We start from the raw sequence: 27,118 nt of genomic DNA on the forward strand, positions 1-27,118 counted from the left end.
CCAGAACTACATTGTAGGACATGTAATGAAAGTATCATGTATTAAGTGAAAAAAAACTATACAATTGCATAATATTAGCCAATTCTAATGATCCGAAGGCCGTAATTTAAGAAACTTTGAATTTTTGTATATAGATGAGTAAGCAATATTGAACAGATGAACTTATGCCACCAGTAGGTTATTTTCAAGGGAGATTCCATGGCATTAAATTATGACCGCTTCAACAGAAAAGGTCAATTTAGGTTACAATGTTAATTTTAGATAGATTTGCATGATATGGAACTATTTTTGTACAGTGAAACTACTTATAAGATACAATGTACAAGAATCAAGCTCAACAAATCAACAGATTCAATGTAATTTTTTATTACAATTTTGTGACATGAAATGAAAATCATGTAGCTTACAAGCAGTTGAAATGGACGGCTGCAAGTGATTTTGGTGGAAATGACAAAAATCTAAATTTCTTTTATCACCTGGTTATGTTCAATGTTGTTCACCTGTCATTTCCTTCCTTGTCCTTGTAGTCTTTTCAATCATTTTTTTGATTCTGGTTTGGTTTGTCTGCCTTTCTTGCTCATTTTAGTTTCCAAGTTCTCCTAGGCTCATTACTTCATCTTATTTTACCACATCAGGTATGAACCTTATACATTTTAACTTTTGTGGACAGAGCTACTTAATTGGCTTTTTCAGGATGGAATGGGGTGCATTGGAGGGGGGGGGGGGGGGGGGGTAGAATAGTAATCGTTTACCTATAGTCCAATTATTAGAGCAGCTTCAAATATTGCTGCAGCTTGGAGTTCATCCAAGAACCCAAAAAAACTGGTTTAGCAAGACTGAATAATAGCAGAGGTAAGAATTAAAATCTCCAATCCCCTAAATTCTTCCTGGTCAAGAATTGCAGGGTTACGGAATATGCTGGCCCCATTAAATGAAACTTAAGGTATAAAATGAGTTATCAATGCTGCTTTCAAAAAAAAATCAGGTTAGGTCACAATTGTGTGCAGAAAGCAATTTCACTCCAAATAAAAAAGGACAATACCCAAGAATGTCCAAATTAGGATGAATGCATTGACATTCAATCCACCTAACCAACATATTTCCCTCAAATATTAACTTTTAAAAAAGAGAAATAAAGACCCTAGCAGCAACTTGGCAAAAACTCTTCACGCCACTAAAGTGAGCAGGAATTACACTTGATGAGCAGCCTTTTTCTCGGTTATAATTTTGTGGAGCTCATCTGCATCTTCAGTGGTTTTCACACGGATCAGAATTGGAATAGCAGTGTCAGGATTCTTCTCATCAATGGGAGGGTTGGGAATGCAAACAATGAGGATGTTGTTCTTTCCTGTCCTTGTGCAAGGCAGTGATGGATGAAGCATAATGTTCAGTAAAATATTTCCTGATCAACAGAAGAAAGTAAGTCAAAGCCATTAAATTATAGAACCATACAAGCCATTACCTATAATCCCATTCCCCCTGCACAATGAAATTTTATTTTTCAAATAGATCTCTACTTCCCCTTGAAAGGCAATTACAGATTCTGCCTCAAATTTCAATGGGCCATTTGATGGCTCAACAGCCTCTTGGTATCAGAATCTTAAATTTACGTCACTGATTAATGACCTACTGGTTAATGGAAATTGCTCCCCCAGCCCCAAATGCAAGCATTAAAAAATTATCTTTTATATTTCTTAATGCAAAAATTGTCTAAATTTTTCTAGGCAGAGTAAAACTGACCAATTATACTTCAATCAAAAGCCACCATTGGTCATCAGGTTTATTATTGATCCACTGCCCATAATTTTCTTTGAAGGCCTTTAATCCCTTGAACAGTTCAATTTTCTAATGGACAACACACTTTGGATTGTCAATTTCCAATTAATAAGTCTAACAGTTTAATTTTGGCAACGGTGTCAAAAAAAACATTTATTGCTGAAGGAGACATGCTCTCAAATCTTTGCCATCAGGATAGCTCACAAGAAAGGCACAACAATTTATACTATTTGTGAAGAGAGTGCTGGTTGATTGACGCGTGGGATGTGGTCTACACTCAACCCTGGAACACCTGGATAACAAAGACATTTATGTCAGACTCCTATTTATTTAGTACAGCTCAGCCTTCAACATCACTATTCCTACGAAAATTCATCTCCTAGGGCTTGGCTTCTCCCTCCATGACTGGATCCTAGACTCCAAAGATGTGCAGGTTAGGTGGATTGGGCGTGCTAAATTGATCCTTAGTGTCAGGGGGACGAGCTAAGGTAAACGCATGGGGTTATGGGGATAGGACCTGGGTGGGATTGTGGCTGGTGCAGACTTGATGGGCCAAATGGACTCCTTTTGCACTGTAGAATTCTATACTTCCTAACCCACAGACCACAATCAATAAGGATCGGCAATACCACCACCTCCATGATTATCCTCAACACCAGTGCCCCACAAGGCTGCGTCCTCAGCCCCTTATTATACTTCTTATACACCTATGATTGTCTGGCCAAATTCCCCATCAACTTGATTTTCAAGGTTTGCTGATTACCACCGTAGTGGGTCAGATCTCAAACAATGATGAGACAGAGTACAGGAAAGAGAGAGAATCTGTGAATTGGTGCGACAAAAATAATCTCTCCCTCAATGTCAGTAAAATGAAGGAGATAGTAATTGACTTGGGAAGCATAGTGGAGATCATGCCGCTGTCTACATCAATGGGGATAAAATGGAAATGATCGAGTGCTTCACGTTTCTAGGCATATGAATTTCAGTGCTGGTTGATGCCAGATATATAGGGCATACATTCCAATGATTGGCAGGATGTATCGAACAGCATATCCCTTTGTCTGTTCACAACAGGCAAAATACTGACAGTACACAATCAGCCCTTGCTGCCAAACTCAAAACACAGTGAAGGTTTACCAGACTGACTTATGAGGAGAGGTGGAGCTGGTTAGGATTATAATTGCTGGTGTTCAGAACAATGAGCAGGGATTCTCAGAGAAACTTATAAATTTCTGACAGGATTAGACAGGGATGCAGAAAGGATATAACCAGGGGTCATAATCTAAGTATGTGCCGAGGCCTATGAGGGGAGAAGACCAGGCTAATGAGTTGGATAATCAGCCATGCTCTCAATGAATGGCAGAGCAGGCCTTGAAGGACTGAATGGCCTACTCCTATTTGCTATGTTGAATGTTCTAAGGTTGATTGGAAGATTATGGCAAGCGCTTCAGCTATCTCCACCCCCACTTCCTTTAGCAACCTGGGATGTAAGGAATCCAGGTGACCATAAGACATAGGAGTAGAAGCCATTCGGCCCATCAAATCTGCTTTGCCATTTAATGAGATCATGACTGATGTGATAATTCTCAACACTTCTGCTCATCGCTATACCCTCAGTTCCTTTACTGGATTAAAAATCTGTCTATTTCAACTTTGAACATACATAAAGACCCAACTTCTACAGCCCCCTGCATTAAAGAAATTCACAGATTCATTACCTTTAGAGAGAAGACATTCCTCCTCATCTGTCTTATGTGGGCAACCCCTTACTTTGAAATTATGGCTTCTGGTCCTAGACTCTCCCACAAGACAAAACCTCAGCATCTACCCTGACAAGCCCCCCATCAGCCATCAGTGACTTTTTCAATAAGAGAGTCAGTATTTTCAGAACATCCTATCCATCAATTTTCATCCAATATCATCTCAACTGATAAATTACCAGCATCCTCTTCCTGGACAAACACAAAAGAGCTCAAAGTAGTCTAACCTTACCCTGCACCTCTAATCATAAATCACCCTCTTTGTCCCCGATAGGAATTGAATCCACCTCACCTCTTACTACCTGTTCATTCTTTCCATGTCATTAGAAGATTTTTGGGTTCCGTGTAATGTTAGCTTACATTATATTTTCATATTCATTGTCAGTCTTATTTTACTCATCACTTTCCCTCTCAACTTACTGCATTTGGCCTGGTTCTCATTTGTAAAAAATGACTTGTATTTAGTGTTTTCCATGAAGAGCTGTCTCAAACCACATTACAGCCAATGAAGTACTTTTTGAAGTGTCATCACTGTTGTAATGTATGAAAACAGTAACCAATAAACTCGCAGCAAACTCCCACAAACAACAATGTCGTAATGAACATATATTGAATGAGGGATAAAATAATTAATCTGTCACGCATCATAAAGCCGTTTTTTTGTTTCATCATATTCTCTATCCCCTTAGTTATCCAAAGAGCACAGGCTTTGTTTCCCATACTTATTAACCTTGCTTGAGTGCATCTAGGCTGGACTGAAACATCTGCTCCTTAATAGATCATTCACTGTTCTGTAATAGTTTTTCTTCAAGTCTTTTTACTTTAGCTGGATACACGATCCCATTAAAGTCAACATTCTCCAAATTTAGAAGTTCTAGTTGAGATTGTTCCTTGCTCTTTTCAGTTACTGGACTAAACCTTTTGATACGATGATCATTCTTAACCAAAAGTTCCCTCAAAGGCAAGTGATCCATTGAGCTCATTTCATTCCCTGGCACCAGGCCTACAATGTCTCCTTCCTAGTTGGACTAAGGACATAGTAGTCAACTCGTGAACACATTTTGGGAATTCCTCTCCCTCCTTTCCCTTCACTCTCACATTATCCCAACCTATATTTAGGTAATTAAAGATCTCCACCATCACCATTGCATTGGTCTTGCACATCTGATTTCCCTGCAGATTTTCTCCCCTATCTTTCCCTATTTGGAGGCCGATATAATACCCTCCCAACAGCATGATCATATCTCACTTGTATTTCAACTCTAACTAAATAGAATCTGTCCTTTCCCTGTCAAAGGCATCCTCTCTTTTCAAAACTACAGTATCTCCCATTTTGCTTCCCCATTTTTTCTGAACACTTCATATCCTTGAATATTAAACAACCAATTCTCACCATTTTTAAACCAGTTACCAGTATTTGGCATAAAATACAACCATTGAAAGCATTCTTTCTGGTTGCATCACAGCTGTTGCTCTGTCCAAGACCGCAAGAAACTACAAAGGGTCGTGAACAAAGCCCAGTCCATCACTCAAACCAGCCTCCCACCCACTGACTCTGTCTACATTTCACGCTACCTTGGAAAAGCAGCCAGAATAATTAGGGACCCCACGCACCCCAGACATGCTCTCTTCCACCTTCTTCCGTCAGGAAAAAGATACAAAAGTCTGAGGATACATACCAACCGACTCAAGAACAGCTTCTTCCCTGCTGCCAAACTTTTGAATGGACCTACCTCACATTAAGTTGATCTTTCTCTACACCCGAGCTGTGACTGTAACACTACACTCTGCACTCCTTTTTCCTTCCCCATGTACTCTTGTCTGTATCATGATGTCTGTATTGCGCGCAAGAAACAATACTTTTCAGTGTATACTAATACATGTGACAAAAATAAATCAAATCAAAGATATCTGGAAAATAAATGTTAATCAACTCACCTAGATTAGTGTCTGCTCGCACTAACAGTTGGATCTTCTGATCTGCCACAGGTTTCAAATGGATTGTACCAATTCCCTTCTCTTTGAAATCCCCATCTTTCTTGTAGAACAATTTACACCTGCATAAACAAAAACAAAATTGCAACTCGCAAGCCTAAACTAAAAAATGTGCAGAATCCCACAAATGTCACTTGTCATATTTTGATATTTAACACAAATTCCCCATTTATTAACTTGCGAAAGAACTTCCCTTTATAAACAAATATATTTTTAAATGTAATCTCAAGGTGTGTGTGGAGAGCTTGGGGAAAACAGTACAAGAGGACAACCTGGTAAAAATGGCAGAATTAGTGAGAGCGAGTCTGAGGGGATGAAGTTTCAAAAGCTGCACTATCCCCGACTTTAATCCTTGACAGTATATTTCAATCAGAGAGCTTTGAGGTATCAGAGCACAAGTGGAAGTGAGGTTAAAAAATAAATTCCACCTGAAGTGGCATCAGCAGCAGGGAAGGAGCTAAATCATTGAAACATTATAGTATAGAGGGTGGTCCTTCGGCCAATCATGTCCATATTGGTGCTCGGCAAGAGCAATGCACCTTGTGACACTATCTTTTCCCTGTACCTCTGAAAATATTTCCTCTTCAGATAATAATCCAATTTCTTTGAGTACTATGGTCGACTCTACCTCCACCATACTCAGGCAATGCTTTCCAGATCTTAACCACTCACTATGAAAAAAAGGTTTTCCTCATGTTGTCAATACTTCTTTTGCCAATTACCTTAAATCTCTGCCCTGTTTCTTGATCCACCTTCAAGTAAAGGGACATTTTCACACTAACTACTCTGTCTTGAACCATGATTTTTAATACCTCTTATCAAATCTCCTCTCAATCTTCTCCAAGGAGAATAGTCCCAGCTTCATCAATCTATCTACTTGACTGAAGTTTCTTATCCATGGAACTACTCTATGAATCTTTTCTACACCCTCCAACATCTTCACATCCTTCCTGAACTGTGGTGCCCAGAGCTCGGATGGTCAGCTACTCCAGCTGAGGCTGAACCAGTGTTTTATATAAAGGTTTAGTATAACTTCCTTGCTTTTGAACTCTTATGCCCTTATTTATAAAAGCCTCAGATCCCAGATGCTTTACTAGCTGCGCTCTCAATGATTTGTGCACATATGCCCCACGTCCCTTTGCTCCGGCACCACGCTTACCTTTTATTTGGTATTGTTGTTTCATGGTCTTCCTACCAAAATAAGTCACTTCATGCTTGTTTTTGCATTGAATTTCACCTGCTGCTTTACCCATTCCATCAACCGTTTTCTGTCCTTTTGAAGTTTAACACCAGCCTCCTCACAGATCAAAATACTACCAAACGTTGTATCACCTGCAACGTTTGAAATTGCTCCCCATACACCAAAGTCTAGGTCATTCATGTAGATCAGGAACAAGAGGTCTGAGCACCAACCTTGCGGGAACTCCACTATATACTTTACTCCAGTTTGAAAAACAACCACTCACCATCAATCTCATTTCCTGTCACTTAGCCAACTTTGTATCCATATTGCTACTCTTATGTTTTATTCTGTGAACAAGCCTGGTATGTGGCACTTCATCAAGTGCCTTTTGGAAGTCCTTGTACACCAGATCAATGCTATTAGCCTCATAAGCCCTCTGTTGAAACAACTATTCACCATTACCCTGTCTCCTGTCACTCAGCCAACTTTGTATCCAGGCTGCTACTGTCCCTTTGTTCCACGGGCTCCAACTTTGCTCACAAATTTGTTGTGCAATACTTTATCAAATGTTTTTGGATGTCCATATACATCACATCAACAGTATTACCCTTATCAACCATGTGTGACCTCTTCAAAAAATCTCAAGCCCTTAGCTAATTCATGCTGCCTTTCCTTAATTAACCCACATTTGCCCAAGAGGCCATTCATTTTGTCCCAAAATGCTTCCCCAGAGGTTAATCTAATTGGTTTGTAGCTGACAGGATTATCCTTACAACCTTTCTTGAACGAGGGAGTAACATCTATAATTCTCCAGTTCTCTAGCGCGCTCCTGCATCTAAAGGAGAATTCGATAATTATGACCAGTGGCTCTGCAATTTCCATGCTCACTTCCTCAATATCCAGGGATCCATCTTACCTGGCCCTGGTACCTTACCAAATTTGGGTAGTCAGCAATAGTGAGTCCAATATCTTCTCCTTAAACCAAACAAGCGCCTGAGCTACTTTCTCTTTCACCATGACCTGGGTAGGGCCTTCTTCCTTGGTAAAGACTGATGCCAAATATTCATTTACCTCAGTTATGTCCCTGCTTCCATGTGTAAATGCCCTTTATGGTCCCTAATCGGTCCCACTGCTCCTTTTACCCACCCTTTTATTATTTATATACCAATAGAAGACTTTTGGATTCCCTTTTATGTTTGCTGCTTGTCTCTGTTCTCTTATTTGTTTATTTTTTCACTTCCCTTCTGAACCTTCTATATTCAGCCTGGTCAGTTGTATTATCCACCTGACATCTGTCCTTGGAAACCTTTTGCTGCTTCAGCTTGCTCTTTACTTCCGTCATCCAGGGAGTTTTGAATTTGTTTGCCTACCTTTCCCGATTCTGAAAATATACCCTGACAGTATCCAAAAGTTGTTCTTTAAAAGACAAACCATTAATCAGTTACAGATTGATCGGCCAATCTTTGCTTCCAATTTATTTGGGCCAGATCTATTCTCAATCCACTGAAGTTGGTTGTTCTTCAATTATTAATTCTTATTTCGGTTTGCCCCTTGTCCTTTTCCATAAATAAAAATAAATTGGATGGGAACTTGAGGTAAATAACGTTGCAATGCTACAGGGATAGAGTGGGGGAAATCATGCTGACCAATTGCTCTACAGAGCACTGGCATGGATTCTATGAGTTGAATGGCCTCTATGTTCCATAATGATTCTTTGGCTGCTGGTTGCAGTTTGGTATAACTGAGTGACTAGGTCGCTTAAGGAGACAATTAAGGATTGACCAAATAGGTGTGGGACCAGATAGCATGTGCAGATTTCCTTCGAATATTAGTGAACTTTTGCGTTTTTATGGCAATCCTGCAACTTCATGTTTTTTTTTAAAAAACTGATAACTTTTATTTCCAGATTTCAAAATGAAGGGGGTTCAACTGGTCCAGGCTTCAAAATAAATTTCTCAATGGTTTTTGCAAAAATTGATATTTTTTTAAAACTCTAATTGAAATTTAAAAATAGCAATTTACAAATAATGACGATTAAATTTACCCACACAACTCCATTTTGATGTCCTTAAATTTTCAGTTTCGAGGCTTTAGTTTGTCTCAAAAGGTCTGGGTTGTAACTGGACATATTTTCCCCAAGGAGCTTGAGCTTTCAACTGGTGTATGTGGTGAGTATTGCATTTTATAAAATGCCCTTTCTGGCAATGTGTGCACTAAAAGGAGCTGAGAGGTAGAAGAGTGTTATCTAATCATTTAAGGATTTGAGGGGTTTTTTGCTTTTCCAAATGTCTTAAACTTCAAGTATCACATTTATTTAAATTTACAAACTGAAAACACCTATGAACAGTACACGAGTGTGGTTTCTTTTGTTAACCATTATAAAAAAGCAGATTGTTAAATTTTCCAGACTCAAGTGCTTAACAGTGAGTTGAGTTACATTGACTATTTTTTTTAAAAGATGTTAGCTGAGAGACTAAGGGCTTGACAAGATGCATTCAAGGAGCTGAAGAGAAATGACATAGGAAATTGCAGAGGTTCTAGATCTATCGCCAGGCATCATTGTTAATGCATGCCAACGGACTGGAGAGTGCACAATGTTGTACCACTTCTTAAAAAAAGAGCTAATCCAAGAATTCACAGGCCTATTCGCTTAACATCCACGTTGAGAGTAAACTGGTGGGTAATAATTGGCAGGATTGGATTTGCCTTGCTTTTATGGCCAGGGCAATTTTTCACTGTCAACTTGTCAATGTTACAGCTTAGGTAGAAACAAGACTAGAATCATAGACTAAACAGCACAGAGAGAGGCCTTTTGGCCCATCGTGTCTATTCCAGCCATCAGCATCTATCAATTCCAATCCCAATTTCCAGCACTAGGTCCATAGCCCTATTTGTTATGGTGTTTCAAGTGCTGAAACACGTCTCTGAATTTGAAGACTGATACTGCGAAAATGGGGAACTCAGAGTTGGATCATCCACACTCACTTCTGGCTGAAGATGGTCTTAAACACTTCTTTTGTACATGTGTGTTGGGCTTGGCTATCATTGAAGATGAGGAAGTTCTTGCAGCCAATATTCATGACAAGGTGTGGCAGGAATGTAGAGCTTTGGTCAGATCCATTGGCTGGTGGGATTGCTTAGCTCTGACATGCTGCTTCAAATGCATGTAGCCCTACATTTGTAGCTTCCCCCATGGTGAGTCCTTACTTTTAGATGTGCCTCCTGCTGCTTTCATGCCATCCTGCACTTTGTTCAATCTATCCCTTAGCTTTCTTTATTTGTTCATTGGACATGGGCGTCGCTGGACCAGCATTTATTGTCCATTGCCCTGGGTGCGTGGAGGGGTGCAGTTAAGCACCAAGCACATTGCTGTGGATTTGGAGTCACAAGTAGGCCAGACTGGCAGATTTCCTTCTCTATAAGACATTAGTAAACCAGATGGGTTTTTTACAACAATCAACATGGTTCCATGGTCATCATTAGATTTTAATTCCAGACTTTTTCTTGAATTCAAATTTTACTGTGGCGGGATCTGAACCTGGGTCCCCAGTGTATTGCCCTGGGTTTCTGGATTACCATTCCAGTGACAATACCAACATGCCACCACCTCCCCTATGGCTTGTTGGTAATGATAGTGAGGGATATGCTGGGCCATGGGGGTTACAGATTGTGGTTGAATACAATTCTGCTGCTGCTGATGACACACAGTGCTTGATGGATGCCTGTTTATTCGTTTATAAGTTGCTAAATCAGTTCTGGATATATTCCATTTAGCACAATGGTAGTACTACACAACACAGTGGATGGCATCCTCAGTATGAAATCAGGGCTTCATCTCCACAAAGACTGTGTAGTGGTCATTAATAATTCGCCATGGATATTTGCATCCGTGTCGGTAGATTGGAGGTTGACGACAAATTTTCTGTGTTGATATTTTCACTGCTACTGCAAGCAAAATCTGGTAACTATGCCTTTTAATACTCAGCCAATAGTGGTGCTAACAAGCCATGCTTAGTGACTGACAATGAAGTCCCCACTCAAAACATTCAATGCCCGAACTGGACAACTGACTGAGGGAGTATAGCAGATTGTGGTCATAGAATCTCTACAGAAGCATTCAGTCCATCGAGTCTGCACTGACAACAATCCCACCCAGACCCTATCCCCGTAATCCCATGTATTTACCATGCTAGTCTCCCTGACACTAAGGGGCAATTTAGCATGGCCAATCAACCTAACCTACACATCTTTGACCATGAATTACCTGCTGTTTTCAGACTTCATGGGATCTGGAATCAAGAGTCAATGTTTTAATCTCCCAAGGTCATTCTCTCCTGACTATATACCATTGTAACACAATCTTTGCCAATGGACAGACTTCAGGGTGGAGCAGTGGGGGTTATTGGCTAAAAGAATGATTCTATGGTGATAGCAGACTGAAAAGACGAGACTGAGATAGCTCTCCCAACTTTGGCATATCCCCAGAACGTTAGAAGAATTTTCTAGGTTTTACTGGGCTGGGTGTGTCTTTATTGTGCCCCATTGCCCTTCCAGTTTTAATCCTACACTCTGTCTTGGCAGTGTAATACAAATTAATGGCTTTCTAGGGCATTTCAGAGGCACGTTAAAAGTCCATTACATTTCTGTGGGTGTAGAATCACAGAGGCTAGGCAAGGGAAGGACAGCAGAAGGACATTAATGAACCAGATCTGGTAGTTTTGTGGCCACCATTATTTATTTAATTAATTGTGTGGGGTGAGATTTGAACTCATGTCTCCAGATCATTAGACCACGAGTTTGCATCATCAGTCCAATAATATAACCACCATGCTTTGGTATCCATCCATACCATGAAATGACCACATGTATCTTGGTAAAAATAAAAGTAAAATTAGTCCACACAGATTTCAAATGTCATAGAATTCTGAGGTGGTAATAACACACGATAGATGGGGAAAATGAAGTCGATGTAGACAAATTTCAGAAAACTTTTGCATGGTACCATTATAGAAGATTAAGGTGCATGAAATTAGGGGAAGGTAAGACAGTATGTTGAAAATTCATTAGGACAGAGTTAAAGACTGTTTTTAGAGAGTGGTTGGAAATAGGTAGACATGCCCAAAAGGGTCAGATCCTTCTATTAACTGTGCACAACGATTTTATTATAAACTGATAGTGGTGGCATAATTTGCAGTCAATATAGTTAATTCTTTACGTGACCAAAGCAATAGTGCAAAGGTGATGAGAGAATGGGCTTAAAAACTGGTAGATGTGTGTTCAATGTCTGTAAATCTGAGGTAGGTAACAAATTTTGTTTAAAAGTGCTCTGAATGGAAGTGGGTTTGGTGACATGGAAGAGATAGGGTACAGATTAACTGGGAGCAGCAAGTCAGGTTGCTAAAACTGTAATAAAAGCCAACAGAATTATTGGTTTTCCATCATCAGGTAGTATAGAATATAAAAGCCAAGAGTTAATACTAAGCCTATACATAACATTAGTAAGATCTCAGAGTAGCATGAAATATTTGGAATGACACTCTAAGGATACAACATAGATTCACTAGGATGCTGTCTGATATGAAGTAAAAATACATGAAAAGAAGGTATTTTTCATGAGAAAAGTACACATAACACGGTGATATGATCCATAAATTTAAACATTTGTAAGAATTAAACATAGCAGATGGAAGCAGACTGTTTCTTGCAGCCGACAGGTCCAGATGAGGGGCTGTAGATATAATATTTAATTTAAGATTTACAATAAAAGGGGAGAGGAGACACTTCTTTACACAGAAGGTTGGATGTGAGAACGTGGAACTCATTTCCAGGGTAACGAAGGCAGAAACTGTTGACATTAAAGATTAGGCAGGTGGGTGAAAGGAAAAGAGTTGAAGTGATATGGAAACATCATAGATAAATGCTTACGTGGAAGATAAATGCAGAGACTGACTAATTAGGCCAAAAGGTCCATTTTCATCCTGTAACGTCTATGCATTTCTATGTATAGGAAGAAAATTAAAGCAGTATTATATACAGCAGAATGAGATATTGCTCGATTGTGCAGGGTTCAAATGGATTTGAAAGGAGAATTCATATCTTGTTTTTTTTCTCTGTGGAACGAAGGCAATTTTGACTTGCACATTTGGATCATGAATCAATAGGGAAAAAAGAGAAGCTTCGGAAGATTATCAAAATACAAAACACTCATTACTAGGTATGAAAGGTGAATGAAGTAGGTAGCAGTGACAAAAACAGTTAAATATCTGTAGAACTCGGCTTTAACAATATTTCAGAATAAAATTACATACTTCTTGGAAAAGATTGCATCATCCTCTTTGATTTCATTCACAATTGGTTTAGGAGGTTCTTCATTTTCTTCATCTTTTCCATCTACAATTGGTAAAAGCAAGAGCTTAGAATGGCAAGACAATAACAGTTGTGAAAAGTAGAATAATTTGATCAAGTAGACTCATACTGGCATGACAGATGCAACAGTATGCTTCTGTGTAACAGCATAAATTTGCAATAATTGGGCTGTTATGCCATACTATTAATGATTGCAGAATTTAGTTTTGCCGCACAATAAATAATTGGTGTGATCAGAAGTCTAAATGCATTCTCTCCATCTTTTAGTATGAAGAACATAACTAAAAAGTAAACATTTAAAATGGCTTGAATCACCAATGGCAGAAATAATGTGTTCCACATATGGCTTTGTGCAAGCTGTGGCGTTCTCTGCTAATTAAGACTTTTATAAAATGGCAATTTAAAAAATTCATTTACAAGATGTGTCAATAGCAAGGACAACATTTATTGTCCATCTCTAACAACATCTGACTGGATTTTACTGTGAACAAACAACATCTAACACTCAAGTCTCTTATTTTTAATAACAATCTAAAAGATCACTATATCAACAACTGACATCTATTCATCCTTTTGAATGCAAAAAAAAATCCAAGGTACTTCACAGATGCTGAAGCAAGCAAGGAGAGAGGCTGGTGAAATGGACAATCACATGAAATTCAATGCAGATATCTTGTGAAGTAATAGGTTTTGGTAGTGTTATGATCTCCAAGGAAACCATTAAGATTTAACTGAAAGAAATTACACCACAAGATTATGTTTTAAACAAAAACTTACACTGCACAAGAATTAAACAAAACAAATACCAATTTAAACACTATATTTTGCAAACCATTATTTAAGCCTGAAAATCGAAGCAGGACACCCCCTGTTCTATTTTTTCTTTCCATTCAAGAGTTCCTCAATTCATTACAGGATCTTAAGGGTTCCTTCGGTTTTTCTGAATCCAAAACAAGAGTGTATAACAGCTCTGCGGAATGCAAATAGAGTCTCCTCCATTTCTCAGTCTGGCACTCAATGACTTCTGTGAGGATTTCATTGTCAATCTCTTGCACTAGCTTTACCAGCAGATCTGACAATTTTAATTCCTCATGCACTTGGACTCTGCATTCCAAACACAGGCCTCGCTCACAATTCCTGCTTAGTGACTCTAGATCAGGAACACCCCTGATTACTAATGGTCTCTATGCTCATTGTTCTGGCTGCAGGCAGATAACCAATTGCCTATCCACATCCTACCAAGCTGACTCTGTTTCTGTGGGATAAACCCCATACTTCATAGCCTCTCTCTATGGCATACCTGAGATGTTCCAAACAGAAATTTAAACAAATTATTTTACCTTCAACTCAATCCTTTGATTCTAGGATCCACCTGAATAATTTGAATTTCTAATGCAAATAACAGCCCTCTGGTTCCATCAAGAAAGTAAGAGTTTTAACAACACCAGGTTAAAACTCTTACTGTGTTCACCCCAGTCCAACGCTGGCATCTCCACATCATGTCCATCAAGAAACCCAGTGTTTACAATTTGCTTTTAGCGTCTTTGATCTGGGGAACCTTCGTGAATAATTTGAAACTTCCCCGGTTTACACTCCAACTTTAAAACATTTCTGAGATGTCTTGAGACCTCCAGATGGATCTAAAGTAGCTATTATAATCCTAGGTGTGAATATCTTTTATCACCATCCCAGTAACATAATAAAATGTCCCTTTTTGATTTGTAATTACCAAGTTTTGTTTGAATTGCACTTATTTCAGGGCTGTTTATCAGTTTCCCACACCAGATGCTTCCATTAGCTTTTTTAAAAAACTTCAATTCCAACCTAAAAGTTTTACTCGTAAAACACATGAATCACAAAATTAGATATTTTCATGACGGTGGCAATAATGGAGAGACAATACAAGGTAAATGGTGTAACTTTAAAATGGTGCAGGAGAACAGAGCAACTTGACATTATTTTTGCATAAATCTTTCAAAGTACATGACAGATTAACAAAGCTGTTAAGAAAGTCCATGGGATGCTACGCTTTATAAACAGAGGCATGGAGCACACAAATCAGGAAGTTCTGCTAAACCTTTAACAAACACTGGTTCAGTCCTAGCTGAGAACTGCATCCAAATCTGGCCACCGCACAGTAGGAAGGATGAGGGGTTTTGGAAAGCGGACACTTGGATTTGACTGAAATAGTTCTAGGGATGGGGGATTACGACTGGAGAAGCTGGGGCTGTTCTCCTCAGAAAGAGCAGCAGATGAGATTTAGGAGGGGTGTTTAGAATCATGACAGTTTGAGGGAGTAAAAAAAACCGAACTGCTCAATAGCTGAAGGATCGAAAACTAGGGGACAGATTTATGATTGGCAAAAAAAAAACCCAGAGATGACACATAGAAAAATAGTTTTACACAATTGGCAAGTTTTGGAATGCACTGCCTAACAGGGTGGTGAAAACTGATTCAATCACTTGCCTTCTAAAGAGAATTAGATATATGTGCAAGAAAAAAAAGACTGAAATATGGGGAAACGGCCAGAGAGTGGGACAAAATTATTTTTTAAAAACTGGTGCAGATTTGAAGGGCTGAATGACCCCCTTCTGCATTTCACTACCAAGATGCGATGTTATTAGCATCGGTTGATTAAAAGCTGTGTCAAAGGTGTTGATTTTTAAGAGTGCCTGAAAGCAAAGATTCAGGAATGGAATTCCAGAGTAAAACTTGGATGGATAAAAACATGGTCAGCAGTGAGTAAAACAGAGTGATAGGAAAATTGTAGTTTTAATAATAGTTACAATAGTCATTTTGAAAATAGAGAAAACACTAGAAATAGTTAATAGAAATGCTGAGACTGTTTTTTTTTTTAATTAAGATTTTCTCTTATTTCCTAAACTCCGGACAAAGACACAACACTGTCAACTGTCCATTGTTCTCAAGAGATTACTACATGGATCACATAGGCTTCATAGACATGCCTGTCAAAATTAATCCTTATGCCAATTAAATGAATGGGATGTTCTTAGAAAAGATAAGCCAAAAAAAATCCCAGGCATAACAGGAGGCTGGGAAAGGTGTCTACATTGGGTATCCATCCCTTTTGATTGGACAATTGAACAGGAAGACATGACTGAATCGAGTGATTGACATAAGGCATTCACTCGCCCAAGAGAATTAAAACAAATAAAAACAGAAAATGCTGGAAAAACTCACGTCTGGCAGCATCCGAGAAGAGAGGAACAGAATTAATGTAGAGTCCAATATGACTCTTCATAAAACAAGAAAAAAATCACTTTGGACAGAGGAAAGCTTTCCAAATTGCATCCATGCTGGCTTCAGTTTATTACTCAAGTTAGCTCAAGGAAACAGAATAGAAAAGACACCCCACTTCACCTGTCCTTTTGTTTGATAACTCATTTCATCTGTTACACATCATATGTCTTTCCTATTTGACTAATGTATCATATCTAAACAGTCACTTCTTAATAAACTACTTTAAACCACTATTCTGATTCCTTGACCAAAATCTTGTGGAGGGTGCGCCAGGCCAGAGCCAAACAGGTATTACTTGGATGTGGGGGGCCATTACGTTAGAGGAGATTATAGAGACTGGGAGGTGTGAACCAGGAAGGGATTTATACAAGAGGATGATCATTTTAAATGAGGCAGTGGGGCTGAGAGTTAGAGCCAGCAGAACACAGAGGTTAATTCTTAAGTTACCTCACATTTCATAAAGAGTACATTCATCTCTTAATTGAAAACAGTTATTCATATAAACATTTTGCATAGACAACTACTGCTTCCACTTCAGAAAAAACAGACTAGGTGACAAAAATGATTTCACAAGAATAAATGTTACAAATAAATAAAATACAAATCAACTGCAGTAGAGCTTAAGTCCTTAGACTGCATAGCTACAACAAACTTCACCAGTCTTGCCCCATTTTTCAAATGATGAGCAAGATTGGTCAAAACAGGCCAACATGAATACAATGAGTTAATAATGCAAGTCATAATTGACAGTAAAATGCAAAGCTTTATAATGGCCCACGGAGATTTATTTTATTAGATTTTGTGTAAATCTATAGAAATTACAGTAAATCATAGCAATCAAATACCAAAATCATTAATTTCATGATTCATATTGGTATAATTGATTGGTCAGAAGTCATTCAGGACACCTGTGAAATCACTTATCATAATGGGGTGGAAATGAGTAGTACAAACTTCATTGAAGTGCAAAGATGTCCTGCAACATTTCAGAGCTTTAGTAATTTCAAATGTTTTCTCAGGACTGTCTGTTGTTTCCGAAGTTACAGATCCCTGAATGCACATTTGAACAAAACAGTCTAACCCTCTTTCTATTTTGTTGCTAATTAGAAGATCTGATCAACAGTTTGTATATTAATAAGGGTTGCAAAATACAATGTCACTGGACTAAAAATAAACTCCACTACATTCAAATTCGATGTTCACTCTTGAGCAACCTTTTTTAAAAAGCAAGACAATTAAAAGGGCTGACAAATAGTTGACAACTGTGTGATCTGCAGGAAATATTTCAGAATTAAATTACATCCCCAATTTATAATTTGCCAAGACTCATTGCAGTTTCACAGGTACTTTAGGAAATGTTCTACTCTCTGGATAGTATCACAATACCACAGCTGCAATAGTATAATTGCCCCAACATGGGTCTTTCCTGCAGAAATATAAAGCAGCAAAGCCTAGTTCTTTTGATGCTGGTATTTCCAAATGCTCCAGAGCCTCACAGTATGTACACCATAGAATTAGGCCATTTGGCCCGACAGGTACATGCCAATGTTTCTACTTTTACATGGGCCTCCTCCCATTCTTCACCTAAAATCCATCATCATGTTTCTACTTTTACATCTAAAATCCATCATCATCTTTAGTATTGCAGAGTAAAAGAAATATTCTGTTGAAGCTTTTTATCTTGCACTCATCAGGACAGTTCTCAAGAACGTAAAGGAACAACAACCTATACTAGATCAGAAGAGAATGTTGATTGGTAGAGGTGTTGCCATGGGGTATGCAGCAGGCAATAGTTAACTGCCAAGCTTTTGTTCACATTAGGCAGGTCAACTCTGATTGGTCAAGGCATTGTCATGGGAAATGCGCTAGAGAATGTCTGCCCCCACCCTCTCCCGTCTTTCCTTTAAAAAAAAAAGCATGTAGATATGCTCCTTCTATCTGTAAAGGGCAGGATCTTTCGTGTAAATATATGTAGCTTACATACGTGGCATCACACCAGCATTGAAATTCACATACCACCTTACTCATTTGTCTAATAGGCAAGATGTCTTTTTGGTTTGTAGGCAGCATCCTGTTTATGGAGAATACCACTTATGTTGCTATCGCATAGTAACAGCATTAAACAGCTAGTTGTTCAGAGTTTTGAGGCACCTTGGCTTTCCAGGGTAATCGGAGGACTGGGCATTTTTCACGAGTAAAAGTGGCAGTCTGAGGCCCATTCTTGAGTTTATACAGCAAGGAAGGATCAGTGTAGCCATTATCCTGCAGGATAAGGTTGCCAATAAGGCCAATCTTATAGCACATGGAACTATAGGAATTCCAATGAATATACTAACCAGTGAAGGTAGGCTTGTGGTAGACACTTGTAGAGAACATCTTCATACCCATCTAATTGCCCCTCAAAATTTATCTGTACCATTCATTTCAACAATTCCTGTGGTAACACATTCCACATTCTCACAATTCAATTCCCTGCTGGATTTATTCGTGACTATATTTATGGACCTTAGCTCTGGTCTCTCCACAAGTGGAAACATGGGCTGAATCTTCAGACGAATGGCAATCTCTGTGGAATTTCCTATTCACTCACTTTATACTGGAGCTCCATATTTCTCGCCTAGAGTTCTAAACTAGGCCTCCTCAGAAATGCAGAGTGTACCTGGAAGTCCTTCCTTCATTAGAACACAAGTGTTGGGGGAAGCCAAGTCATGCCATGCCCTTGTTTTACAGCAGTAACTGCCATATTCTGGTAAGTTTAAAGGACCCAAAGCTATTTTGAGAAGCTATGGAGAGATGACAAATGCATAAGGTAAGTCAGTAAAGTAGGGTGAAGGGGCTGGGACGTGAGAAGATTGGGGAGGGAGAAAGATGGTAGTCAGGTCAGGGGTGGGGGGGTCCTGTATAGTCAGGTGGTCTACTGGTCTGGAGGGGGATGGGGGAGAGTAGTAGTAGAAATAGTTTTAATCCTAAATTTTCTTGGGTAACTATCCTGGCAACAATTCAAAGTCTCCAACTTCAACTCACTCAGTTTTAAAGGGTTTCAGATGCCATTAAGTCCAAACTTGTCAGGCAATTCCCATGTTGTAAGTGTGTGGGGACTTCTGAAGGATTTGCGGGAGGGGGGCCCGTTTCATATCCAGGGTATGACCATCCAGAGATTCTGGGTCATTATCGCTATAACTACCCTATCAAATCCTTCGATGATTTTAAAGGCATGACATCACCCTTACTCTACTTCTAGAGGAAAGAAATCAAGACTGTTCAATCTTTCGTTATAGGTTGAGTCACTCAGATAATGCACATCTTCAAATGGTGGCCCGCTTCTTGAACCACTGCAATCCATCTGGTAGATATATTTACAGTGCTGCAAGTTCCAGAATTTTGATCAATGAAGGAATAGCAATATGCCAGAATGGTATGTGGCTCAGAGAAGAATTTCCAGGTGGTGGTGTTCTCATGGACTTGTTGCCATTCTTCTTCTAGTTGACAGAGGTTGTGGATTTGAGAGGTGTTGTTGAAGAGGCATTAGGGAATTGCTGCAGTGCATTTTTTATATCGGGTACACTACTGCCACTGTGCATCAGTGGTGGAGAGAGTGAACTTTTAAGGTGGTGGATGTTGTGTCAACCAAGTGTACTGCTTTGTCTGAATGGTGTTAAACGCTTGAGCAATGATGGAGCCTCATTCATCCGGCAAGTGGAGAGTGTTCCATCACACTCCTGATGTATATCTTGTAGCTGGTGGACAGTGAGTTACTTGCTTCAGAATTCCCTACTTTTGTAGCCATGATATCTATATGGCTGGTCCAGTTCAGTTTCTGGTCAATGGCAACCCCCAGCCTGTTGATAGTAGAACATTCAGCGATGGTAATGCCTTTGAATGTTATGAGATGAACAAAGCACAGTACAGCACAGGAACAGGCCCTTCGGCCCTCCAAGCCTGCGCCGATCATGATGCCTGCCTAAATTAAAACCGTATGCACTTAGAGTTCATTACCTTCCATTTCCATCCTATTCATATATTTGTCTAGATACTCCTTAAATGCTGCTATCGTACCTGCTCCCACCACCTCCCCGTGCAGAGCGTTCCAGACATTCACCACCCTCTGTGTAAAAAACTTGCCTCGCACATCTCCTCTAGACGTTTCCCACGCACCTTAAACATATATCCCCTAGTACTTGACTTCCACTACCCTAGGAAAGAGCATCTGACAATGCACCCTGTCCATGCCACTCAATCTTGTAGATCTCTATCAGGTCGCCCCTCAACCTCCATCGTTCCAGTGAGAACGAACTGAGTTTATCCAACCTTTCCACATAACTAATACCCCCCAGACCAGGCAACATCCTGGTAAACCTCCTCTGTACCCTCTCCAAAGCATTCAAGTATTGTGGTGACCAAAATTGTGCACAATATTCCAAATGAGGCCTAACTAAAGGTTCTGTACAGCTGCAGCATGGCCTGCCAATTTTTGTATTCAATGCCCCAACCAATGAAGGCAAGCATGCAGTATGCCTTCTTGACCACCTTATCCATGTACAATAGCACTTAGTGATCAGTGCACATGTACACCCAGATATCTCTGCCTGTCAATACTCCCAAGGGTTGTACCATTTACTGTATAATTCTTGTGTGCATTGGACTTTCCAAAATGCATTACTTCACATTTGTCTGGATTAAACTCCATCTGCCATTTCTCCGCCCAAGTCTCCAACCGGTCTATATCTTGCTGTATCCTCTGACAATCCTCTTCACTATCTGCTACTCCACCAATTTTTGTATTGTCTGCAAACTTACTAATCAGACCAGCTACATTTTCCTCCATATCATTTTTATACATCATGAACAACAAAGGTCCCAGAACTGATCCCTGTGGAACACCACTAATCATAGCCTTCCATTCAGAAAAGCACCCTTCTATTGCTACCTTCTGTCTTCTATGCCCAAGCCAGTTCTGTATCCATCTTGCCAGCAGTCCTCTGATCCCGTGTGACTTCAACTTTTGTACCCGTTTACCATGAGGTACCTTGTTAAAGGCTTTACTGAAGTCCATGTATACAACATCCACTGCCTTTCCCTCATCTATCATTACTTATTCAAAAAACTTGATCAAGTTAGTGAGGCACAACCTCCCCTTCACAAAACCATGCTACCACTAATAAATCCATTTGTTTCCAAATGTGAGTAAATCCTGTCCCGAAGAATCTTTTCCAATAATTTACCTACCACTGATGCAAGGCTCACCCTATAATTTCCTGGATTATCCCTGCTGCCCTTCTTAAACAATGGTTGAATTTTCTCTTAATGGAGATCATTGTTTGGCATTTATGTGGAGCACCCATGTTACGTATGCTACTTTTAAAAGTGCAGAGCCAAGAAAAATGGCATACAGGCGGTGGAACGGTGCAGACTAATGGGAGAAAAGAATTCTGTGATGGAACATAGGGCAGAGTAAAATTCAAGTGACAATCGTGCAAGGCAAAATAATAATGAGAAAACTACAGAGACAAAAGATGGGTCAGAGGATGTGAAAAAAGTTACAACAAGCGAGTAGAAGGGAAGCATACAAAATCTGGCAGGGGGAAACTCCCAGAATCCAGAAATGTGATGGGAGAAAAACAAGTAGATCCGCAAGGTAAGGATTCCACACCCAAAGCTAGGAAAAGAAAAGAAAATGGTGGGGGCTCTATTGCTCCCAATTGTTATCCATGATCGGGGGGGGGGGGGGGGGGAAGAGAGGCAAGATGGAAGCAAAAGAATAATGAGAAAATCAGGTTATGGGTCACCAAATTCCTCAAAACACTTTGATTTGGATGTTGTTTGAAAGTAGCAGGAAACAATAGGCTTTTTGTGCTTTGCATAGACTTTGATTTCAGAACCTTCAAAGTATTATCCTCGATTTAAAAAAAATCTATAGAGAAATTGTCATTCTTGAAGGATGCATCCTCTAGACATCACTGGAATTAAGCCAGAATCTGATTAACATTCTGGTGAAACAGTTGGCCACCCCCTTTAATATCTCTGGGCCTAACATCAGATAGCACCACACCATATGACAGTGATCATCTGTCAACATATAACTAAATATTTAATGGAACAGTTCGATTTTACCCAACACAGTAAAGAGAGGGCCAATGTTCGGAGAATGCATTTTAAAAAAAATATGAAGATTGCACCATAAAGACAGGCATCCTTTCTTACCTGCATTTCCCAAACACAAGAGATTAATGCAGTAAGTTTGTTTGACAAGGAGGGTGATCTTTGCAGAAGAGCAGAGATCCCAGTTGCCAGATGAATGTACCAAAGACAGTTATCTATGTCTACCAAACTGGACAAAATGCAAGAACAAAGAGAGATGATTAATTACTAGTGCCTTGACTTCGATCTTGAGATTTGAAACTAAGAGTGCATTCATTGAAAAAGCCAGAATAGGAGTTTTAAATCACAATTTAGGTTAGGTTAGGTTGATTGGCCATGCTAAAATTGCCCCTTAGTGTCCTGAGATGCCTAGGTTAGAGGGATTAGCGGGTAAATATGTAGGGATATTGGGGTAGGGCCTGGATGGGATTGTGGTCAGTGCAGACTCGATGGGCCGAATGGCCTCTTTCTGCACTGTAGGGTTTCTATTCTATGATTCTATAATTTCTGTGAAGTTCCAAAAACAAACACAGCAGCTGGTGGAGGTTAGAGTCAAGTCCCAATTTCAGACAAGATGTCAACTAGAAAGCAAATTCCATTACATCTTCACCAAATATATGTTCTACAAACATGAACCAAAGAAAATAGCCTGAAATATTAATTGTCCTCTCTCAAGAGGGAGAGATGCTACGTGACCGCTACCTAATGGACATAGATGGAACTAGATTTATGCTGTTGAATAAGATAGGTCAAAAAAAATTTTTAAACCAGAATGCATTCCCATATAAACAGGTCTAATGTCTTTCTTCCATTTTGCAATCAGCAAATGACAAACAATGACTAGCAGATTATACATGGAAAACAGTGGTGAATATTAGCCTAATTATTCTCTCACTTGGGCAAGTGGCAAATAATTCTGCCCGTAGAGACCATAATAATGGGAGAGAAGGACTCTACTTTGGAGTAGTGAAATTGACAAAAAGAAAAAGACTTGCATTTATATAATGTCTTTCACAAACACAGGACATCCCAAAGTGTCTTATAGACAATTAAGCCCTTCAAAGTGCAGTCACTGTTGTGATGCGGAAAATATGGCAGCCAATTTCAGTTTATGGAAGCTTGCTCTGAACAATGTGATTATGACCAGATACTGGGGGATAAATATTGGCTAGGAGTGGGGATAACTCTCCATTCTTCAAAATAGTGCCAAGGGATCTTTCAAGTTCACCTAAGAGGGAAGACGGGAATGGTGGTCTAATATTTCATCAAAAAGACAACATCTCTGACAGTACACCATCCCACAATACCACACTGGAGTGTCAACCATCATTTTTATGTTAAAGGCCTGCAATGGAACCTGCACCCACAACCTTCCGACTAAGAGGCAAGAGGCACAAGCTGACACAATTGGGCAGACATAGTTAAATGCCCAAGACTATCACTTTCAAGGTTAGCAGGAGTTTATCAGAATCAACTTTGATCCTTCCATCCTGATTTTTGTAATGCTGGAGATCAGGAAAAATAAAAATCTCTCCAAGTGAATGTGAGAAAGGCTCATCCCTATCCTGATCCCTACACAGTAATTCAGCTGAAGTGTGGAAGCTGATGATTATCTGATGGCATCTACGAAGTTTAGACATGTAAAGTATCTTTGCATCAGTGAATTGCCAAGTGACTAAGGACGATTCAGATCGCAGTCAGCTGCTGTGCCAAATATGTATACCAATAATCTAGCACCATTGATTCCTGAAAAATGGGTGGTAGGTGGAAAAAAGAAAAATGGGGAGGAGACTGTCCAAAAATGTGTGTGTTATACAGCTGCTCTGTTGTGGCTCCAAAAAGCACAATGTCTTGCCTTGCACAAGATAGTTTCAACATTTTTTCTCTGGAGCGTTGGAGGCTGAGGGGTGATCTTATAGAGGTCTATAAAATAATGAGGGGCGTAGACAAGGTAGATAGTCAATACCTTTTCCCAAAGGAAGGGGAGTCTAAAACTAGAGGGCGTAGGTTTAAGGTGAGAGGGGAGAGATACAAAAGTGTCAGAGGGGCAATTATTTCACACAGAGGGTGATGGGTGTCTGGAACAAGCTGCCAGAGGTAGTAGTAGAGGCGGGTACAATTTTGTATTTTAAAAAGCATTTAGATAGTTACATGGGTATGATGGGTATAGAGGGATATGGGCCAAATGGAGGCAATTGGGATTAGCTTAGGGGTTTTACAAAAAAGGGCGGCATGGACAAGTTGGGCCGAAGGGCCTGTTTCCATGCTGTAAACCTCTATGACTCTATGTCCAAAGTTAGTATGCATGGCGAACTCCACTCTAATTCACGAGTTCATGAACTTTTCTTCTCCAAATAGAGACCCCACTTGAATATGAAAGCAACATTATCAACATCAGCTGAGAAAGTTAAGCTTCAGCAGAACCCCCCATGAATTCACTGGTCTCTTTGGCTGTGATTTCCCCGCAACAAAACACCATCGTAAATTTCAAGTTTGTGAAAGGGGCTTGATCCCACAGCCTTTTAACTCTGGGCAAGTGTGCAACTACAGCATGACCAATAAATTAAGTGATGGTGCATGGGCAGGACTACACATGGGCCCCATTTACATTGTGTCAAGAACTGCATAGAACTGGAACATGAACTGGCTTTCCCAAATGAAGCCATGAAACAGCTAATGTTGCTACTGCACAGATCTGTCCAATGAATAGGAAGATCCCCATTCAGAAATATAACTCGTGTGCTATTGCTAAATTGTGAGAAATCTTGAACAGCACTTATACATTGGGGTTACAACATGGAAATAGGCCGTTTGGCCCAAAGAGTGTTGAGCCTTCATGCAAGAAAGTAGACTCCCTAAGGAGATCAAAAGGAAAAAGACCAAGACATAGAAAATACTGCATCATCAATTTGAGGTGTGAACCAGCAATGAGTGGGATTCTATGATATCAGCATAGGGGTTATTCCCGAAGGAAAGAATAGAGATTAACGGAGAGAGCTTTGTTAATTGTTTTCCATCGTCATCAGGGTACTGACTGAAGTATATCACAAGTCCAATTCCACATTCTTGTGCTAGTAAATCAGCAATGCTCAACTGCCTCTGCCAGATTAGCAAGAGTGCTAACAATTACCTTTCCTTTCCAAGTGGGTTAGAAGACAAATATTAAAGACATGGTAGTAACCTAGTGTAGGGCACAACAGCAATTACGACTGCAAGGGAATGCACAAAGAAAATTGTCCTGTAAAATTTGGTGCATGCCAGACAAATGTGACAGGTTACTTTTTGTTTGATAGAAGCTATAAACCACAACTATGTTAATGAAGTGATTCAAATGCCTGATCTAGCTGCAAATAGATGTTGTTGCAATGACCCAGTAGCAACTGTTTCACTAGTGACATCTGGTATAAATACATTAGTAAAACCTTCCCTAACAGTAAAATTTAAATTGTTAAAAATTCAAATAATTAAAAAAAGATTAGTTCAGAGAAATAAAATACTTTCATGAAAGGGGAAGTAACAACACAGTGGATCTACCAAGGAGAAAATACTATTGTGATGGGGAGCAAAAAACTGCTACTTCACCACACATTTCATCTAAATTGCACAGGGACATCAGACAATGATAACCATAATAATCACCAAGTGGCAATGCTCACAATTAATTTATCAACAGCATCGATCAGGACCTGGTTTAACTTCAATGATAAATAGTGGATCCTAGGGCGGCATGATAGCACAGTGGTTAGCACTGCTGCTTCACAGCTCCAGGGACCTGGGTTCGATTCCCGGCTTGGGTCACTGTCTGCGTGGAGTTTGCACATTCTCCTCGTGTCTGCGTGGGTTTTCTCCGGGTGCTCCGGTTTCCTCCCACAGTCCAAAGATGTGCGGGTTAGGTTGATTGGCCATGCTAAAATTGCCCTTAGTGTCCTGGGATGCGTAGGTTAGAGGGATTAATGGGTAAATATGTAGGGATATGGGGGTAGGGCCTAGGTGAGATTGTGGTCGGTGCAGACTCGATGGGCCGAATGGCCTCTTTCTGTGCTGTAGGGATTCTAAGATACTTTTCTTGGACAAGGTTAAAAACATTTTAGTGCCTATAACGTTCAGAATTCAGCAATTTTTGTCAGTACAAAACCAAAATTCATACCTCGAAACATGAACAAGTTATCTCAATACCAAAAAAAATCTCAAGTAGTACAAGGAAATAGCTGCACCTAAAAATGCTTTTCTAGCAGCTGAGAAGAAAATTCAACATGTCTTCCATGGCAACAGTCAGACAAAAAAAATGACTAATCTAGTTTACATTCTACTTTCTTGCAATTTGCATGAAACAGTGATAATGGATTTGATAATTAACCAAACAAATCAGTCTACAGCAGATCTGGAAATGAGATAAGGAAAACTTTAGTTGTTGGTGGGTTTTGGTAACCATAGGTCCAGTCACCCTTTCTTCCCAAGCATGCTTCTCTTTCCATACAACATCTCAAAGTATTCATACTATTCATCAACATTTTGATGCTCAGTTTGATACCATACCCACAGATGATGGGAATAAGGTGGGCCAAGTGGATCAAATGTCAGTAGAACATTTCGGGGACATCATTGTACCATAAGGTTTAGGTTGGCTATGAAAAAAAGA

The 27,118-nt window shown here is 39.6% G+C and overlaps 1 protein-coding gene across 2 annotated transcripts in view; it reads right to left on the minus strand.

Annotated features, from left to right (window-relative positions):
- Window positions 1-346: 346 nt before the first annotated feature.
- Window positions 347-27,118, minus strand: part of nup50 (nucleoporin 50) — a 65,728-nt gene continuing 38,956 nt past the window's right edge. For both annotated transcript variants that reach the window (XM_078220115.1, XM_078220116.1), the window contains exons 6-8: window positions 13,023-13,104; window positions 5,475-5,593; window positions 347-1,402 (exon numbers count right to left, since the gene is read on the minus strand). In XM_078220115.1, coding sequence (XP_078076241.1) covers window positions 1,191-1,402; window positions 5,475-5,593; window positions 13,023-13,104 — 413 coding nt within the window. In that variant the 3' untranslated portion in view covers window positions 347-1,190. The remainder of the gene's footprint in view (window positions 1,403-5,474; window positions 5,594-13,022; window positions 13,105-27,118) is intronic.

The sequence above is a fragment of the Mustelus asterias genome, chromosome 9 (assembly GCF_964213995.1).
Source record: "Mustelus asterias chromosome 9, sMusAst1.hap1.1, whole genome shotgun sequence".
Lineage (NCBI taxonomy): Eukaryota > Metazoa > Chordata > Chondrichthyes > Carcharhiniformes > Triakidae > Mustelus > Mustelus asterias.